The following is a 21,997-nucleotide window of genomic DNA, read 5'->3' as shown; positions in this document are numbered from 1 at the left end:
TTATGAAAGCTGGATTTATAAAAAGTATAAAATTCAAAGCAATTTTGATAGAAATTTACATAGACAGTAAAATGCCTGTATTCTGTATTTAGGTATGACGTTGCACTGACACAACACTGACATATTTTATTAAAATGTCTGACAGCTTCTGCCTTGCAAAATTAGAATGTGATACTATATATATATATATATATATATATATATATATATATATATATATATATATATATATATAATATATATTATTATATTACTTAACAATGGTCAAGTTGACAGACCATTAAAAAAACTAACTCTGAAGTAATTAAGTTTTATATTAATTGATTTAAATTCAAGCTAAAAAGAAATTTCTTTGTTGATGTTTATGACAATATATATTACCAAATGCATGTGTGTTTCATTCAATAATTATAATACTTTCAGTAATGTTTTAAATTGTTTTTCCTCTACATTAAATAAAATGTGTTGTTATATCATCTTTACTAAGGAGGGTGACAGTTATTTTTTTCCCTCCTTTTATTTTGATTAGATAAACCTATTGTAGCATCGGTTGTCTGTCTGAACCAGCTTTTTTAAAATTCTGTTTGCATGTGTGTGTGTCTGTAGGTGGAGTTCGAGTGGCTGCGGCAGTACTGGTTTCAGGGCCATCGCTACACCCGCTTCTGCAGCTGGTGGACCAGACCAATGGAGCAGCTGGAGCAGGACTGGAAGCTCATGGAAACGATGGTAAGGCTGCTCAGAAGCACTGCTGGTCACATGGTAGCCTCAATGTTTGGTCTCTCCACCTGCATTTACTGAATACAGTGTCACTTACATCACTTAACTAATCCCTCTGTGGTTGAATCACATGTATATTCATTTTAATTTGCAGGCTGAAAACTATTTCTTTTAGCTCAGGTATACAGACAGACTATTCTCAGTCCAAGGCATTACAGTGATGCCATTCCTGTTGAGAACAAAAACATAGGCATTACTTTTTTTAATATACAAAACCTATTTCATGTGAGAATATATAAAGCCACATTTATGAAGGCAATATGAAATATATTGCAAATAAAAAGATTAACTATCAAAAATATTACCCAAATAATATTCTAAAAAGTTAATAATAATAATAATAATAATAATAATTAATATAACAATAATACTAAATATAAATATAAGAATGAGATAAAAAGAAAAATAAGTAAAATAAAATAGAATAAGAACTAAAAATAATAATGATACTTTTTTTTTTTACTATTACCCCACAATATGCGCAGCTCCATGTAGGCACTCTGTCATTTCATAATAAGGGTTTACACCTTTCTAAACGCTCAACATGCCTCTGCTCGTGCTTCTTACACAAACTACACAAGTGATCTGCTGCCCAATAATGCTTCTCACAAGGGAGGGTGTGTTTAAAATTACATGATAGATTGTCTAACTTCTCACCGCGCTGCATTATTAAGGAGTGTCATGTGTTTAATTGTAGCCTCACAGAAGTTTTATTAGAGAGGAACGTGGGCACGCAGCTATTAGTTAGACACCACTGTAAAGAAATCACTTAGTAATGTCAGACTCATAATTAAGTCACCTTAGTCACAGCTCTGTACAGTGCATATGTGCCGCACACACCAACACACAAACACACACAGATACATGCTTGGTCTCGCTTTCTCTCCCTCCCCGCAGGTTCTACGCGGTCCGTCTCTCATAGCTAGATTTCAAAGAGTGTGTGTGTTCATGTAAGTACGTGTGTGTTTAACACCCAGACAGCAGAAGCAGCAGGGGGCACTCTTGTATCACTGTAGCAGCAGCAGAGGGAGTGAAAGAGCTGTGCTCCTCTTTTCCTCAGTGCTCCCTCTCTCTCCTTCTCTCACCCTGTGTTTCTTTATGTCTCTCACCCTCTCCTGCTGTCTCTGCGAGCTCTCTGTCTCTGTCAGTGTCGAGTGCTGAGCAGTAATCACATCTAATGCTCAGGCGGGGATAAAGACAGGGGCTGGAGGAGAACAGTACTGCTGCTGCCGACGCTGCTCTAGTCATAGTCTCTCTCTCCCTCTCCCTCTCTCTCTCTCTCTCTCCCTCTCACTTAGTCGCACAGCCTGGCAGAGGGTGGGTGGGTGGAGGGGTTAGTAGACAGGGGCTAAACTCATCTAGAGCTCCACCTCCGGGCCCAGATGAAGTGTGTGATTTGGACCTGTATTTAGAAAAGGGCATCAGTGAAATGTGAGGTCTTTCTCTCTCTCTCTGTTGCTGTGTCTCCGTCTCTCTAATGGGCAAGCAAACCGTATCCACTGTCTGTGAGTTTGCATGTGTGTCACTCGTGGATTTCAGCTAAGCAGTGGAAACTTAGCGGCGGACTGTACACAATACAGCAAAAAAAAAAAAAAAAAAAAAAGAAGTAAGACACTTTATAGTAAAAAAGAATAAAATAAAAAATACATATCAGTATATATTTGAAATGAATTATTTATTTCTGTTTGAATAATTTGAATGTTTGGAAATAAAATTATATCGGGTATTTTTTAAAAATTAAAAATATTTTTAAATTTAAAATTACTATGAGACGTATTCATTACGTTAATTTCACAGTGTCAAATTTCTCATAGTGTCAGTTCACACAAAAGAAAGTATATCTTCTGCAGAAAAGCATATTAAACCTTTGCAAAAATAATACACTGGCGAATGCATAAATGTAATCACTCACTATTGTGATGAAAGACAACATTATTGCACTCGCAAGCAAAATTTACATACATGCATCGACCTCTGATACGCTGATGAAAAGCACTTTATAGATGTGACTTATAGATTTTTTTTTCCTTTTGGAGGTTTTGATAGCTGTGGCTTTTCTGCAGTTAGATTAAAACGCATTTCTCTAAATTACTTTGAGTTATTTAGATTATGTGGGCTCTCCCCCTACATTCCTTTATTGCATATATTTTATATTTTGAAGCTGGCAATTGACAGTATAGTGTAATTTAGTGCAATGCGAGTGACCTAGTGTGTGCAGATGCTGTTTGCCATTTATTTATTTCGATTTTTTCCTGCTCTTGCCTGCAGAGTGTATTTTAATACAGCATTATTTTTGTCCAATTTGATATTACCGTGGGTATTTTAAAATAACAAATATATGTCTCTTTAAATAGGGTTTATAAATTGACACTGTGTTGTTTTATACTCTGCGCTGTAGCAATAAAACAGCCTATTGTTTTATCCTGCTAAAATAGCAATACAAACAGCCAGCCTTCCTCTCTTTATTGTCATATTTAGCACACAGTGTTGTGGGATGCGCTGGGCTATGTATGCGTTTGTTAGTCTGTATGAAGAATATTGCAATATGGGGGGACTAGCTCCTGTTTATGGATACTGTCTCTCCCTGGGGCTCCCTCTCTGCTCCTCAGCCTGTTGTCATGCAAATGCTCATCCTTCCATTTGAATGACATTCTGATAAAATACATAAATAAAGAAAGAAAGAAGCGACACAAAACAAGTCCACTTGCTTCTTGCCTCTGTTTGGTACCTCAAAAATTCATGTGGTTTCTTGATAGAAACAAAGAGACGTGGTGCTGAATAAACTTTGTGTGTAGGTATGTGGATGTACAGCAAAACTATAATGTACCTATGAGTGTGTGTGTGTGTGTGTGTTATAGTTTATATAAGGTAAAGGTTGTTTCTGGAGAATGAAAAAAAGGACAATTACTGAAAGGTTTTACATTCCCCTGTGATCGTAGGTGCTAAAGTCCGTTTAGACTTGCCTCGCTCGCAGCTTTACGTTCCCTCAGGACTCTGCTATCATGGCTATCACACAATAGTGACATTTCCTTAAACTAGCAACAATGAATAGCTTCCGTCTGACTGACAATAGACAGAGAATCTCGGCTTTATGCAGAATATTTTAAATACCGGTGTGGTATTTTTTTTTTAATCTCTCCTCTTTTCACTGTGGGGGAGAAGCGACAGCGACGAGCCCATGAGCACATCTCCCCTCTTTTTTTTCTCCTCCCTGTCCTGTGCATGTGTGTTTGTGTGAGTGTGTGTATGTGTGTGTGCCATTGATGTTAATGTATGCACTTGGCATGACTTTAATTGATTTAGCAGCTCTGCTTGCACAGTACAGCTTTTTCCCTAATTTGTCACTTTCCTGACTTCTGTGGCTGCTCATCTCACAACTTCAAAAGCCACCGCAGAAGCAAAGAGATTTCAATGCACTCCGTCCCCCCACCCCTTCTCTCTCTCCCTCTCTTAATGTTCTTTCTTTCCCTTGTTCTCTCCCTCTCTCACTCCCGCTATCTTGCCATATCTCTGTCTCTTTCTCACACTTTCTCCCTCGTTTGACAGGAGAACGCGCCTTGTAGATGGAAATCTTTTCAACACATATCAAGGAAATTAATCTACTTTCATAATAAATGGGATCCACTCAGTTGAATACATTTGTATACTTCAAGATGTACAAAACAGGAAGTGGTATCGGGGCCACGTCTTCCTCTACTCCGTTCACCCAGCCTGTCACTCCCTGTTTCCAGACGGTTTGGTCACACACACATATATGCTGTACATTCCTTTTTTTTTCTCACTGTGTGACAAAATTTCCTCTGATTTATAATAGAGGCAGATTTTAGTGTGCATGCTTATGTGTAAAAGGATGCGCTTTAGTGACCATATCTTCTACTCCTCACTTTAATAACTGTCTTCGGAAACAATCTCAGCTGCTGAGGAGGGTTGCAATGCAATCATACGCAGCCTGGCCCCGGCTGCCATCGATAGCTGATTAGGTTATTGACCTAGCGTGTGGAGGGTCGGTGCTGAGGAGTGGTCGGGGAGAGAGACACAGAGAGGGGGAGGAGGTTAAAAAAAAAAAGAGAGAGAGAGGGGTTATGTGTGTTGGGGAGGAGGGGTGGGGGGTCAATGTAAATGTTATTGCTGTGTGAGCTCATTTGATCAAAGTCCTGGAAAGGTTAAGCGAATCCAATCTGGTTTTGTATGGCAGAGTGGAGACACAGGCGCTGGGGAAGAAACCCCCAGGACGGAGAATGGATTATCATATTGGCGCTGGAGTAGCAGGGGCCTCCGATGGACAGTTTACCCTGCCCGTAATGCGTTTAGACAGCAATTGGCCTTAATAACCTTTATTGACTTCAGCGGGTCAGTGCCAAGAATCTAATTATCAAAGTGTATCAATTTCATTGGAGTTTAGAGTTGCACCGCTCCAAATAATTATTTTAAGGTCGGGCCGGGGCAATTAATCCCCTCTCCACTTATTTGATGGTTTTGTAAAACATTATAAATGTTATGGTTTCTGTTGTGCGTCTCACCGTAAATAATTTCAGGGAGCAATTTTTTGTAATGTATTATTTGGAGAGCCTGCCGTGTTGGTCCTGCTGAGGGAAAAAGAGGCAGCATATTTGGAAGAGCTAGAGGCCACAGCCGAATCGTGTTGCAGATGTTTACCAGCAGTAATTTTTCTCTTTCGCTCGGCATTTTACTCGCACAGTCGAGCAGAGTTTTATACCCACTTTATATGCACACATGGAACCCAGATTAATTATAAGTGTGAACTAAGCAGTAAAGTGTTTAAAGACCATTTATATTGCTCATTATGAAGCCATTTATTATCTCTTACATTAAATCACACTGTGTTTATGCATTGTATTGTTTTGCATTTTAAGCTCTATACTGTGCAAATAGGCTTATACTTTTATTATATTCCAATTCTTTGTGGTTCTTATATGCAGTTTGTGCGTGTGTGTATGTGTTTGTGTCGATGTGTCTTTATGTGTGTGCGCCTTGTGCCCAGAGTGTGAATGAAAGAAGTAAATGTGCAGCCGCACAGTAGTTTATCCTTCATTGACAGTCAATACGTGCTCTTACCTGGATAGTAGCAGCTGTTTTTCCTTATCGCACAACATAGACTAGAGGCCTAATCCACACGTTCATTATTGCACGGCCTTGTTTACCCGCGGCTCTGTATTAGCTTGCTTGCTTTGCCCTATTTAGACGGAGCCGCATAAAAAAGAAATTACTCAAAGATTATTGTTATTATTCATTTAAGGAGGAAATATATGGCTGATAATACATTTTACATCACGCAGCAGCTTGAGTTTCGAAATATAAAATGAAAAGAAGCAGGAAGAGACAGAGAGAGAGAGAGTGAGGGGAGAAAATGTAGCAGTGCAAAGGTATTTGCAATTCTCTTTGAAGTCCCTATTCAACAGGGTAAGCTGAATTTTCGGCAGTGCCTGATAGTGTTCTGCGTAAATGCTTAAACCCCTTTAGAGAATTTTCATGGGCAGATACGCGGTGGCTTGAAGGGAGCGTTTATGTTACCTGGAGCCAATGCAGCCCGCAGCTTTGTACCTAAAGATGTACACTAGTACTGAATGGAATCCCACAGAGGTTTGTCTATGACAGAATCTCGCTGCAACATCGCTGTAAGCCAAAGCAGGGGAGAAAAAAAAAAGAGCTACGAACGGATTTAACCCTGTCACTTCTCAGCTGCCGGCTCACATGTGCAGCTATATACATGGACACAAACACGGAGGGACAAAAACGCTGGGACGGACACGCCAGCAAACACACACAGTGTCTATTTAGGGAAGTTTAAAAGAAGTTTAAAAAGGAGAGTATTGGCAAAGAAATTGATATTTTTTCAGTCTCCTTACATTACTTTATTTTAAAGCTATATCTCATTACTACAATAATCAGTTATTTTTGTTAATGTCACACAGTAGAATAAAACAGCCTCTTCAAATGGGCACACAAAGACATGCACACACAGTCCCCAATCATAATAGCTCCTTGTTATCAAAGTCGATGGTGTTTTATCGTGTATTACTGTCTGTTAGTGAACAATACCTGACACCAGCTCATCATCTCTTCTTTAGGACAATTCCTCGTGGAGCACTTTCTCATTTAAAATGATTAAAACCATTACTCGCACACATGTGTAATTATTTCTTAATAACAGGATGTAGCTCATTGTCCTGAAGGTGGGGAGAGTTGTTGCGTTTGTCATTCCTACAACAGAAGACCTGAGCAAACTTGTTTTGGGGCTGTGGATGACTGAATTTGGAATGTATGAGAGGAACTTTAACTTTAGGTCACAACGTGGTAACCGAGAACGATACAATGCCATTGTTTTACGTCAACGAAAGAAAATGAGCTCATCGAAAAAATCCCCTCATATATTTTTGTGTTTGTATGCTCGACTGTCAGCTACAGTATAGCGTACACCTCTTCTTTACAATGAGGGGGTGGGGAGTTTTATTGACAGCAGTTTGGATAATTTATTTTGTTTGTCTGTGAATTGTGATGTTGACAGTGTTTTTACTGTATCAGCAGGCTTTGAAGGCGGCTTGTCTCGTCTTCTTAGAAAACAAATGAGCACTTTACAGAGACTGATCTGCCTTATCCGCTTAGCAGCTTTCTCAATCCCCACATTTATTTATTTACTTACTTATTTACTTACTTATTCATTTACTTACCTCTGTATGGATTTTGTTTGATCCCCCCCCCCCCCTCACTTAGAGCTGCCCCCTCCCTTCTCTCCCTCTCCCTCCTCATCCTTGGCCCCGATCAGCAAGATAAGCCTTCAGAGGAGGGGAGATAACATCCATTAAAGTGGTAAAGAGGAATTATGGGGCAGCCCAGATTAATCACTGCTCAGCTTAATCGCATTCAGTGCGGACGGCGGGGTAGGCTGCAGGGCCCGGCTTTTTCCTGTGTCATACCAACAGAGGGAGAGATGCAAGGAAGGAGTGTGTGTGTGTGTGTGTGTGTGTGTGTGTGTGTGTGTGTGTGTGTGTGTTTGTGTGTTTGTGTGTTTGTGTGTTGAAAAGTGTCTTGATGGGGGGGGGGGGTATAAAAAGATGAAAGAGAGATTTCAGAGTATCTCATAGCATAGCCCGCCCCTCCTATAGCTGACTAGAGACATTACCAATAACCAGCGCTTGATATATAATTATTCCAGTACTTTGATCCAGGTGTAATTGTTTACTCTCACAGGCAATGGTGTCAAAGTGGTTCAGTTGAAAGAAATTACCACAGAAACAAGAAAACGCACTGATATGTCACTAAAAGCAATGGGGGAAAAAGCAGTTTTAGTGGATTATTAATCATATTGAATATTGAATACATGGCCAGAGCTTGTCTGTCACTTCTTGAATACTTCACGTTTAGAAAAAGCAATACACACATTGAGATGTGGTGCTGAGCTCCATGAGCCAGAGGGAACAAAAATAGAGCCTTCATGCACTGAACTCTGTGCACACACTTTTATTAAAATCATCGGAATCTGGATTCTCATCAGGTCCTGTGGTTGATATCCTTATTATTGTTTATCTGCATGTCAACTCAAATTAATTTTGCATTTATTTGCACAGCCCCTAATCACAGTCACAGTCTCGGAGGACTTCATATTTCCCACACATAGTGAAACAATAAATTCAAACCGATTAATAAAAATGAAAACAGCCCACCCCAACTAAAGATCCTCAAAGTGAGCAATAAAAAAATCCCACATAAAAACCTAATTAGAGACAAAATTAGAGCATACCTTAAGGTTCTACAAAAGAGAATAAATTTAACCAATGCAGCATTATTACACACAGGTGATGTCACAAACCTCAGAGTAAAGAATATTTTTTTACACACAAAATAAGCAAAAGAAACAAACAATAAAAAGGGCCAAAAGCCTCACAGTCAGTTATCACCGCATCCCCAAATTACATTTATCATCTCTGAAAAAGCTAAAGGCATAAGGTCCTTAATATGGTGAGAATTTGATCTATAATCAGCTTTATGTTCGAGTCTTGCATCTTTCACAGCAAAGTACTGAGCTCTTAATATCTCAGTACCTCTCTAATTCTTCAGAACCGCTGGAGCAGATATCGTTGGGGTTTTTAAATACATAAAGCCTTCCGTGAAAACAATGTGGAGAGAATGGGGATGATCCCGATGTGAAGATGTGTGTAAAATTGTTTGATTCGCTTGAAGAAACGAGAAGAAAAGGAGGAAATGTGGGAAAAGATTGTGGATGATAATTGTATCATTTTTTCGGGGGAAGGTGGAGGAGGGTTAGGGAGGTGGAACAGGGAAAGAAATAAGGCAGGGAAGGTGTAGCATTTTCTGAAGTGAAGGGAAGAGTGAGACAACAGTAAAGATTTAAGTAGAAATCAGAGCGTGTGAGAGAAAGTCAACCAGAAGGAGATGAAAAGCTGATGCTGTAGACAAGAGGATGTGAGTACAGTGAGGAGGAAGTACAAGTCCTGGGAGCATTTGGAGAAGTTTCTCGCCTTGTTTTTTCTTTTGTTTGTTTGTTTTTTGTTTGACCGTACACCTTTCAAAACATAGCATGTACAGTATGAAGAGGATAACCTGACAGAGATCAAACCTGAGATATGTGTTTTTTGGTAAAGCAGATTCTCTCCCAGGTGAAGTCCCACTTTTTACAACCCAGGGTCTGTTTTTGCAGTTTTGACCATCAATCCTATCAGTTATGTTTTCACACACCCAAAGTGCACATTATATTCTTTTGCACTGTTAAACTGTGTGCATGCACAACTTCAGTAATTATGTTACCTCACAGTTGAACCAAAAAGTTGCTGTGCAAGATTTCATTAACATATACTATTGACTGTTATGGCAATAGCTTTGCTTTAATTGGACTTGTTTAAAACCCATTTGATCACTCACATACATTGCTGCATTGTGCATCGCAATGTAAAGCCATGCATTCCATTATTACTATATCCCAACGTCTGATTAGTTGGCGAGCTTTCCCACACAGGTGGAGCAGAGGGTGGCCATCCTTCCAGGTAGTGAATCTCTTCCACTCTCCTATCCTTTCCCTGCAGATAGAGCGATCTGATGGGTGGTGTTAAATGGGTGAGATGTAGGACAATGTAATTAACGCTAGTCCTTTAGCGGGCCCCGCCTCGCTCCGCTGGGAGAGCCCGATATAGCGCTCATTAATTCCTATTTGTGTGTAATGAGAGGGTCATGTTGGATGTAATAAATGGCTCTTTTATTTGGGCGAGAGCTGCAGGGCGGCATCCTCTCCTGGCTAACAGTCTCATAAACACCCTTTAGCCGCTCTCATCAGCCTCCCTTGGTGGAGAGCAATCACATATACACTTACATTACTCAATAGTGGTGGACAAAGTATACTGTGTAAATGTGTGGAAAAACAGGTGTGTTTAGAAACACTTGAGTAACTCTAACATAATCCCCTTTCCGCTAATTATAAATTGCACAGTATGTGTATACACAAGTTAAGTGCTGCTAATTTACCAGAGAATATACATGTTCGATTATTTAAATATGTTTTTCTTTCTTCCCTACACCAAGTGCTTTTTGTTCCTTTTAGTACCATCAATTGAATTCTTTTATGTATGTTAAGGTATTTAAAAGTGCAGATTGATTGAAAAGTCCTCAGGGGCTTTTTTCAAGCCCTGATCAAGAGTTTCAACACACAACACTTATAGCAAGAGTTGGCTGCTGAACAGCATTACAATTAGGGTCTATTTTGTCGAAAGATTAAACCCGGAATACAAACAATAAGCAAACATAAATCTCATGAACATTAGTTTGAACTTGACTGGTTTTTGATGTCAAAATACAAAGTAATATAGATTTTTGATTCATTGCAATAATTATGTACATGATGTGACTCAGTCCAAAGTGTAATGTATTTACTTTTAATTCTTTTAATGAATTGAACCAAAGTGCTCCAGAGCGCAGGGCATTTGAGAGCATACAGGGTTTGTGTTGAACAACTGTTGAAGTGTCTGTGACCTCTTTGCCGGATTGAAGTAGACAGCATCTTATACAGTACTGTATGTGAGTCCGTAATCCTGTTATATGTAACTGCTTCATAGTGTGTGCCATTGTGTATTACTGTATAGCCACATAGTGTGGAGAGAATTGCATAAGGCAACAAGTCTGCCAGTTCAATCACAACTGAGCATTTGATTAAACATACGCATTTAATATTTGGCGCTTTGAATGATCGATACTAGCGTCTGAGATAGAATGATGCAACAGAAAATATATTAATTTTATGTTTCAAGTCAAAGGTGTGATGACAACAATGCAAAACTATGCAAAATAACACGGCTATCTTAAAATGTAAAAAGACCATAAAAGCAAGAAAAGAGCAGCATCAAACCACATATCAACACCATTTGTAATGTTTTTTGTGTGGTTTGTGTTGTTATTTGTCAGGCTGTTCTCATGCACTGGTCATATGATTTTTCTATGAAAATGCACCAAAACTCCTACATATCCTGCATATTAATGAGCCAGTAATTTCTGTACAACATGCATTTTAGAAGGCTGCCATTACCTGACCAATGAATGGCAGTAGTCCTCTTTTCTTCAGGCCTAAACCTAAGCTAACGTATGTAACTATAGATTGAGTATGTAACGTCATTTGTGGGGAGTTAATTTGTATAATATCATAGAAACCGTTGTATGAGGATTTGTTCCATGAGTTGCACTGTGTGGGCCTCATTTTTCGCTAGGCCTTTGGACAGTCTTACCCTAAAACCAATGGACTTTGGATTTTGGGTCCGGACCCTGGATTATCTGACTCAAGACTTGTTTTAGCTTTGACCAACGACATGGATTTAGACAACAGTGTAAGATCATAGATTTGAACAAGTGCTAATGATAAACCTGCTAGCTAGATTAGCCTTGTTGTCTTAGCTTGGATTTCACCACCCTGAAGTGGTTCACTTGACCACACAGTCTCAAGGACTTTGGGTCTTGAATCATCTTATTGTCGGATTGTCAATTCCGAAAGAGGAAATCTGAGAAATAAAAAGATCACTGAACTATATGTTGGGAGAGACTGTAGTATCTCAAAATAACAAAAAATAATCCTAGACTTGACATCTTGTCTTCTCAAATTGGATGGAGGACAGACCGGACACTGCAATGACTCACGGTTACTCCTCAAGTTGCTTTATATATGACTGATACCCCTCAGACCTTATAGCCTTTAATAAAGTAAACAATATTTTTTGGTAGGGAACGTGCAGATCCTAATCTGTTCTACTTTAGACATAGTCATTCGTTTGTAATGTACCTCTAAAGGTAATTCACAATTGATGTCAGACTAGACATGTAAGAGGGCCTGTTTAGTTTCGCTCCACGTTTTCAGCCAGATGCAAAAATTGAGGAATCACTCTGCTTCAGACTTCTTGTAGTCAATCAGAACTTTGTTAGCGGCACATTTCAGCCCCTGCAGACACATTCCCCCTCTGAAAAAAAATACAACCTGTATGTGAGTGTGTCTAGATGGATGGAAACCCTTTTTATTGGTTTAGCATTTTTTGAAGACCTGAAGTATGGTGCAGTGTGTGTTACACTGTAACTCTGGGGCTTAGAAAGGCTGGCTTTGGCCCCAGTCAGCAAAAAGCTTTTTACTGGCAGGAGAGTGAGGAGCTGATCACAATCTGCTATCTAGCTAGAATCTAGACTCAGCTTTCATATAGTGAAAGAAAGTAAGAGGGTTTTAACAGAGCAGAAGGTGCGTGAGTGTCACGCTCATCGCAAACATCTCTGTCCAGCTCAGTCTTCATTGTCCTGAATTAGTCAAAGCGCCTCTCAAGGCTTTCTTGTGATGGATGATGCATTCTTGCCAGGCCAGTGAGGAGTTTACACAAGTGTGTGTGTGTGTGTGTGTGTGTGTGTGTGTGTGTGTGTGTGTGTCCTGACCCAGCCTGCTGGAGAGCTCATTCAGACTGAGAACTATGTGGTTTAGCCATTAAGGCCAACTGGATCCACACTCCTTATCATGAGTCCCAGACAAAAGCCTTGCAAGAAACAGGCCGGTGAATTTTTATGTGATATTTGTGGGCCCATTGGACTACAACCCAACAACAGATTTGCCTTTTCTTCTCGCCACCAAAAGGGAGCACCACAAAAGCTTGTGAGTTCTGCTTCATTTGACCCCGTGGAAAGCATATGTCCTTCCATCCCGCTTGTATTCTTCCTGGAAGATGGAGTGCCGTTGGAGCCATAGAAAGCATCCCTGCCCACTTGAGTGTGTTACAATGCCTTCAAACAAAATCACTTGTCAGTGGTCTTCCCTTTTTGGGAGTGTCTCTACCCCCCCCCACCCCAACCCATTGTCACTTCAAACATGTTACTCTGATGTTTCAGACACATTTTTCTAATGTTTTACACTCCATATAATCTGCTGTGTGTTGCAAAGGCCATTTTACTAGCTGACATAATTGATGGTGCCCGCGACCTTGCGAGGGTCAATCTGGCAGAAGGGTGATTTGTATCACCGCGGAGATTGCGAGAACACATTAACATATCCACACACACACAAATACAAAAACACACAGGCACAGAGTAAAATTAGGGATTACAAAATGAAGTTCTACTTCTAAGAAGTATAAGGTATTGTTTTATCATGGAAACACCTGGACAGGTGTTAAAAACATCTTTTCAAAGGTCTTTCCAGAAATTCTGAAATCTAGATTTTAGGGTTGAGTTTTTATCATTTTTCACCATGGGTGTAGTCCTGATGAGTATTCACTCAGATGATACTTATTAGGTAGAATCTGATGCAATCCAATACAACAGCCCCATCATATCATCTGTCTTTATATAATATATATATGTGTGTGTGTGTGTGTGTGTGTGTGTGTGTGTGGTTTTGTGTGTGTGTGTCTGTATGTATGTTTCCTAACCGTATCACTAAGTATTACCTCAATGCATAGAGTACTTGGTGTGTGCCCACTGATCGCTTTTTAAAATGTTTTAACTGTTCTAATGATTTATTTGGAGTAACTGCAAAGAAGTGTTGCAACAAACCTTTTTGAAAGTCGGTGCTCTGTAAGTTTCACTTGTAAGAACTGCTCAAAGTTGCACAGATAAATCAAAAGACACACACACAAAGAAAATACTTTCTTGAATCATCTTTGAGAGAACATTTTTACAGAACTCGCTTCACTCATTTTCTTTACTGTTTCCTCTTTGATAATATCAAAGGTTGTGGAGCTTCAAAGTCTGGAAGACAACTCTGACCAGCAATGTTGACACCCTTCACTTTTTTATGACACACACACACACACACACACACACACACACACACACACACACACACACATACACACACCTGTCTGTTTATCAACCAATCTTACGTAATGGAAACTGAACAAATTTAATTTCAGATATGCCTCAATTTTGAACCATCTGTAATCATGTGACAGCAGGCAGACGGCAGGAAAAAAAAATCACATACTCACACACACACACACACACACACACACACACACACACTCAGGCACTTTTCTTTTTATGGCATCAAGTGTGATGTCACAGAGAAGTGAATGTGGTCTGGGCTTATTTCTTCCTGGGCTAATATAATTTTTCCACCGGTGGAGAGTTCCCCCCCAAGAGTAAAGTAACTCAACGGTGGCATGCAGCAAATACACACAGATCCCTTGTCCAGACTGGAACTGGTCCTGGCAGGATCACAGCTCCCCAGTTGTATATATCAGTGAGCAGAAGCTATCCATTACCCCGAGCAAGGTGCCTGATGCTTTTTTCCACCAGCGGTCAAAGTGATATTGGTTTCTTGTATTAGAGGGGAGAGGGAGATGGAGTCTGCCAAACTCCCACTCCCAAGGCCTATGAAATCAGATGTCAGAGCAGCTGAGCTTAAACTGTGGCAGAAGTCAATGGGATGTCTGAAGATTTGGAGAAAAGGGTTAAACCTTAAAGCTTGAGATACCTGTAAGTGGCAGAGGAGGGGTGTTAGAAAGGGTAAACATCATGGATTTTACAAATGCCATGTGATGCCATATGATCTGAATTTTAGATATTAGTGGCTCAACATCATTCACATGTTGTTATCCTCAGGTGCAAATCTGTCTTTTAGCAGATGGCTGAAATTAAAACCAGCAGAGTCATCATCCTGGTCACCATGCTTTCGCTCCACTGCAGAGTTTAGCCACTTTCCGGTAATTGCAAGCATAAACTCCTACTTCAGAATTAAATCCATTTGGGTATTTGGGCTTTAGATACTATATAAGTCCCCAAAATCACCTTAGCCAGAAGGTTATGAGCTTCTTCAGCAGATGAAAGGTGAATTTTCCCAAAAAATGCCTTTATTTTTAGGAAATAAATCACACTTGATTTGATTGCCATTTTAAAGGAATACCTCTCCCCCAAAGGACCATTTGTGTATTACGTTGACCTTTTGAAGATTTTGTTTTTTTTGCTTGTTTCCTGTAAATAAAGAATCCAAAAACTCTTCTTGATGAATTGACGTCATAGGGTCCATCTTTAATGACAGCAAAATTGTGCGGTATAATCCACGTCTCATTTATCCAGTCGTATGCTCAGTGCTTCCCAAACAGACAGCCGTTTCTGATGGGGAACCAAACTGAAAGTGGAATTTAACCTATGCTCTTTTCAAAGCCAGACTTCATAGACAAAAACAGTATTTTTGCCTCACTGAGGTAAAAGTATATCATAGTATATTCATACTATACATCTTGCTATGACTTCAATTCATTGATAATATATTCTGTTTTTCAATTCTTTGTTGACTGTGGAGTCATGCAAGAAAACATCATTTTCTTCATGAATTCAGTGCACCATGGGGTGGGCAATTGATATACCAATAGTCACTTGAGGGGTGAAGTATCTCTTAAACACAGTAAAAGTCAACTGATTTTAAAGTGCTTGCATGCCATCACTGAGTTAAAGCCCCCAGTAGTGGCTCCACAGCCACAAGCAGGAGGATAAATTACTAGTTGGGACTATTCGTGCCTCCATATGGGCACACAGACTTTTTGGCACACAGAGAGACAGGCAGAGTCTTCTGGCCTGTTGCTGGGCCAGTTACACATGGTAGTGGCAGAGAGACAGGCGTGGAGGTTGCCAGTCTGACAGACAGAGGTGCACTTAGGAGGAGAGGCACTGTGGTGGCTAATTAACACCAGCCAGCAGCCAAAATCTGGTGCATGTTGGTGTTACTGGTGATTTAGTTTTCCATCTACCTTTTTAGGTAACCACCAATCATTTGAATGGTCTAGAAATGGTGGAGAAATGACCTGTGTCTGTTAAAATAGTTAAAAGAGGAGGTAAATTTAGAGATTTTGAAGTGTTTGTGGCCTGCAGACATAAAAGGTTTCCTATATAAGAGAGTGCCAGTGAGCTTAAGAGTGCTCTGGGTCCCCTGAAAGTCTTGGTCTAAAGTCAGCTAAGATATTTCATGGGGTGTTAACAGCTTCTCAGACACTCTGGTGGCCAGCTAGTAGCTCTGTTTTATGAAGTGTAAACCTTTAGTTCTGCATGCATCCTTTTTTTTTTTTTTTTTTACCCCTCCTACCTTTGGGCTGTTATGTGACCCGTAACAGCCATTCTGTGAAGTTTTAAGGGATGTACACCATATTGAATTGTGAGCAGCAGCAAACAGTCTTCCCATTCTATTATTCTGTGTAGAATGAGTGACATGTTGTTATGTGATGGAATAGACAGATGCTGGTTGGTGTTAAGATACAGTCCTGGCTCGAGGTGTTAGTGAGCCGCCCCAGGCTGCCCTCCAGCCAGCCCTTGCTTGGAACGCTATCATCACTCCAGCTCTCCACCAACAAGAAAAAATATCACCTCGGCCTGGCTGCGTGTTTGTTTTCCTACCCTGCTTCAGCACAGGGCCGGAAATGTTTATGCCTATCTGTAGTAAAATAGACAAGGTTTAGTTTGAGGTCTGGGGACCAAGGATGGAGGTACCCAGGTCCTCCATGTCCTCTTGTTCACCTCGGGATGTGGCCTGGGTCAGGGGGACATCTGTGGTCAGCATCAGGCCGAGAGATGGAGGCTGAGGATAGCTACTGTCATCATGGGGTAAATAGAAGACAAGAGGGGGCTGATTAGTGTTAACACAGAGCCCGGAGATAAAGGGCTGTAGACTTGCTGTGGCTGACTGAGGCTGGGCTCGACCAGTAAACAACCAGTGAGGTGTCTAAATGGCCTTGGGATCAGCCTGTGGCTAAACCTGAAGGCCTCTCTCAGCACCGGGTCTTCTAAACACAACACAGTACACACACACACTTTGGCATGCAAACATACGTGCACACATTTCATGAGTAGGAGGCTTGGTAACATGCATTCACATTATCAGAGGCACACCTATGCTCACAAAAACTAGCTGAGAACAAACATAAAAAGAGGCTTTCGCATACATACCCACAAATGTATACACGCACACACACACACACACACACACACACACACACACACACACACACACACACACACACACCTACATAAACACACTCTCTACCAAAGTAAAGGGTGTCACTGGCATGTTTAATGGAAGAGGTGAGTGGACTTAAGTGTGCTTGCAGGTGTTAGTCTTTTCGGTATCTTCTGTCAACATTGAGTTGGAAAAAAAACTTTTTAATTTATAGGTTGTGATATGATTTTCAAACATGATTGATTCAGTTTAGCAGTTTGTATATTATGTGGCTTTTAGTGGCTGTTTTTTATGCCTCTGTATTGGCAACAGCCATAGTTGGAGGAATAGTGTTTTTGTATTGTCTGTCTTTTCATCAGTCCCATTCTCATGAATGTGACTCTCAAGATTGTATTCAGGGAACTTCTTCAAATTTGGAACAAAAATTCACTTGAAAACAAGGATAAACTAATAATATTTTGGAAGCTGAAAGTCAAGAGTGCTGTGAACGTGCGTCTTTTGCATTTTCGTGGACACCATATATTAAGAAGGCCTTGAGAAAATTTCCTCAAATTTGGCACAAACGTCTACTTTCAAAGATCAACTGCTTGGATTTAGCTGGTTAAAAGTTACTGTGACATTGCATCCATCCCATTCTCGTAAAAGAAATATCTTAAGAAGACCTTGAGGGAACTTCTTCAAATTTGACACAAACATCCACTTTGAGTCATGGATGAACTGATAGGATTTGGTGGTCAAAAATGTTAAGGTCATTGTGACCTCACAAAACGTATTGGTGGCCAAGTCAAGAATTCATTTTGACTAATTTCTTGCTGATTTATGAGTAATTTGTTCCGTCAGTACTCATAGCCTGCCTCCCATGTCACTGAAAGAAATCAAGCCAATTTGTTGAGGTTTCAAAGGCTTACTTGTATTTTAGCACAGTTAGAATAAGCTCACTGCACTGTGCAGCTTTTCCCTCCTTGCTACTCCTTCTGTTCCCAGACCAGCTTTGGGAAGAGCTGAAGCGAGCTCACAATCACGTCAGAGCAGGTTTCAGATCAACTACGAATCACTTGTTCATCACGCTTTGCTTGAGACACCAAAACTGCGCTACATGGCTAGCATGGCAATGTGATGTCTGCTAGCTGAGATGTTGATACAGTCTGAATGCACTTTCTGGCACTTTCTCAGCCTGACACTCATCCCAGGAGGACAGGATTTGATCCAAACCAAAAGGTACACTTTCCATAGGGAGTACAGCCGGCCCTGCTTCCTCCTGGTCACCGTAATCTTTGGTGTCTCCTCCGAGTCAGGTGTAATCAGTCACACACTGCCACATGTTTTGACACCTGTCCTGTGTGGTGTGGAGGAAGTAAGCATATTACTCTGCCGCAAATCACACCCCTTTCCTTTGGAAATACACACACAGACAATCAAACCTATCTTCACATGAATTAAGACAGACAGGTGGATTGTCAGAAAGGGATTAAAAAAGAGGGAGAGGAGAAGAAATGAAGGTTCCCTTACATTGTGGGGTTTTTTGAAAAGAGGGTTGGATGACTGGGGAGGCGAGTGACTGTTAATGGGAAGAAATGAACGTGCTTTACTGGTGGATGTGACAGGAAGAGACTGTTCTTAACAAGGCGTCAGAGTCAGTCAGAGTTACAGATCCATCACTTCTCAGAGGCTGCGAGAAGGAAAGGGGGGGTGCATTTAAGGATATTCAGAGAGGGAGAGAGTCTGTGAAGGGTAGAGAAGAAGAGGGAGAAAGGGGGATTTGAGTGTGGCTGACAGCACTGCATTTAATTTGGGCTGCCAGATCCTTTTTCATTTGACTCCCTCTCAACCAGCTTAGAGGCTGCGGAGGACTTGGAGGCGAAGGTTTGCCAGGATGTCTCAGATTAGTACTGATGTGCCACGTCACACTTTAAGCCGGCCTGTAATTCATGTTCAACAGGGGGATACTCACACATTACACTGTGCTGTGCAGGACGTGATTAATTGACTCACACTCTAATATTGGGTGTAATTTGCCCATCCTCTGATGTGAAACTGACTTTATACTAGACTTACTGTATGTCGCCGTCCCAGGGATGTTATAATGGAGTCTTGGCTCAGAGCTGTGTAATTTCTGCACTGAGGAGAGAAGCTCAAGAATGGGGGGAATTGCTTCAGGTAGTCTTTCCACTTGATTCATGCAGTTTAATATTTAGGGGACAGGGCCAAATCGTTTTGATATGTCTTACTCACGGATGCAGTGGCTGGTAAACCAACCAATGCCTGTGTTTTAACACTTTGGAACCTGGATCGTCCTGGATCACTTTTCTTGTGCTGCAGTGCCTTTCACAAGTGTTTAAACATTTGAACCCTAAGCAAAGTGGTGCAATTTCATTGGAAAACTTGGAGAAAAAAGGCAATGCGCAACTTGGCAAAAAATGTTGCGCAAATTGCAAGAAATTTGTAGATTCAAAAAACTTTATAAAAAAATGAAAAAAGCAGAGGAACATGTCCACATATTTATAATTATCATCTATATTGAAAAATGTACACATTATTTTAAAGTGATATCCCTGTTTGTTTCGTTTATTATTCTCCTCTCACCCCTATTTTCACTTTTGCTTTTTTCTTTTCTATTTCTTTTCTGTTTTTTGTTGTTGTTTTTTTTTGCTATTTTTTAGGTAATTTTCCTGCAGTTGCTCATTGGCTTTTAAGAAAATCAAGCCTATTTGCTTGTGTTTCAAAGGTTTAAGTAACAGTTATTTTGTATTTTTTTTAATTAAATGAAGATGAGATTTTTTTTAGTATGTTATGGTTTTCCAGTGATCCAGGTCATGGTGTCATTCCCACATCTTTACATTTATTTCTACCTAATGCAACTACATTCTACTTTTGCTTCTTCTTTCCAGACGATGCTCTTTCTGGATACAGTGGAGAAGGAGGAGGGCCAGGCAGGAGAGGGAAGGAGGGAGCTGGCAGAAACCTTGCTCTCTGCCTTGACAGACAGACACCAGCAAAGACAGACATGGAGAGACAGGTAACACAGTGTATCACCAACTTTGTTCTTTCCATCGGTCCTCGAAAAATACACCTCAGACAGATGTGTGACACTGGTAAAGTAGGACGCTCTGTGTAGCATGAGCACTGCCACTGTCTCATATTCAAAATGAGAACACCATCACACAAAAATAGACAAATCACTCCAAACTCATTTATGAAATGAGCTATTCTGCTCAATATTTGAAATCATATTTGAAATGTCTCTGCTTTTTACACAAAGACAACATGCAATCATACATTTTGCAGTGGACTGCTCAGAAATATTTATGTTTTTACTGAAGTAGCCTCGAATCTTTCAAAACAATGTCACAGTTGCTGGCAACATGTTTTACAATTAGATTGGCCAAAACAGCAGCAAGTACATGTTGTTTGTGAAACCATTAAAACTAGTGGTGATTATTAACCCTCTTGGTTAATAAACTCGTTGAAACTTTGGGCTTGCAACAGGGTCACAGCCAATAAATAACACACCCGAACCATTGGGGTCAACACCCAGGATGTGAAAAGTTTACATGAGCATCGTAGCCAATAAACAACAGAAGCAAACAAAAAGCTTAAGACGAAGCTAAAATCTGTTTTTGAAAACATTTTAGGCAAAAAAATTGGCAAAGCAGTAACAGAATCTTGGTTTTTATGTGATCGGCATTGCCTAGTTTTATTGTTTGATGTCATTTTGTTTCAGTCTCTGTTTTTTATACAAGAAACAATATACAAAATATGTATCTGAAGACATTTTTTTGGAGAGAAATAGACAATACAGTAACAGAATCTTGGTATATATTTGTTTAGCACTGTTTTAGTGTTTGATCTGAGTTTAATCTAAATTTTAGAGAGTTTATCTTTGTGGTGGCGGGCATACAAAAATGCTAAAGTACAATCTGTAGTTCAAGCAACAGATCAAGACATAGCAAAAGTCCACCGCATGATCATCAGGTGGATTTTTGCTGGTAAATATGTAGGGAGATCTGGATGCTGGCAAGATGGGGGGAAATTTAACACAGTTCACAGTTTACAAAAACTGCCCACATTGTTATTATACAAAGCTGGTGGAAAATCTGCAAAGTATCCCTTTAAGTTAAATGGGACACACCCAAAACTTTGACGCACACCTTTCTTGGATTGCCATAACCACAGACAAAGAGAGATTACGACCAAGCATGATGACTTATTTTGCTGGGAAGGACCTGAGCTAATGATATGCTGAATGATAGCAAGTAACACAGGCTGATTCATTTGCAAACCACACTCAAATAGTGGGAAGCAAAATAATCATGAATCATGACCGTAGTCCTGCTTTCATTCAGTGAGCATTGACACTGATTCCGTCTGAGGAGCTGATGTGAATTCCACAGATATGCAGTGGTGTAGTTGGTGTTTGTTTGTGGTCTTCGGGCCTGGCAGCTATCACAGCTATCACAATGACTCGTGTGTCTTGGATAAGCCCAGTCACTTCCTTCCTTCCAGATAAGGACACAGGGCGCATGAACACTGGCCATTCATTCAGATAAAGAAAGGCCTCTCACACACGCACACACACACACACACACACACACACGACCCAGTGTTATTGTAGCTGTTCATCCTCTCAGCCACTCTCCCCCCCAACAAGGACACACACAAACACTGGCATGCATGTATGTACTATATCTGCATTCACATATGTTTCACTGCTTATTATCTCTATCAACAGGTTTGACCTCAATGTCACACACACACACACACACACATACACAAACACACACACTTTGGACC

The 21,997-nt window shown here is 40.3% G+C and overlaps 1 protein-coding gene across 1 annotated transcript in view; it reads left to right on the top strand.

The window, feature by feature from the left end:
* fto (FTO alpha-ketoglutarate dependent dioxygenase) overlaps positions 1–21,997 on the top strand; it is a 136,859-nt gene that overhangs the window by 45,632 nt on the left and 69,230 nt on the right. Inside the window, exons 8-9 of the mRNA XM_042487948.1 lie at positions 607–726; positions 20,095–20,222. Of these exons, the coding sequence (XP_042343882.1) occupies positions 607–726; positions 20,095–20,222 (248 nt within the window). The remainder of the gene's footprint in view (positions 1–606; positions 727–20,094; positions 20,223–21,997) is intronic.

The sequence above is a fragment of the Plectropomus leopardus genome, chromosome 1 (genome assembly GCF_008729295.1).
Source record: "Plectropomus leopardus isolate mb chromosome 1, YSFRI_Pleo_2.0, whole genome shotgun sequence".
In the NCBI taxonomy this organism is placed as follows: domain Eukaryota; kingdom Metazoa; phylum Chordata; class Actinopteri; order Perciformes; family Serranidae; genus Plectropomus; species Plectropomus leopardus.
The sequence above is the reverse complement of the archived record's forward strand: the minus strand, read 5'-3'. Positions and strand labels throughout refer to the sequence as shown.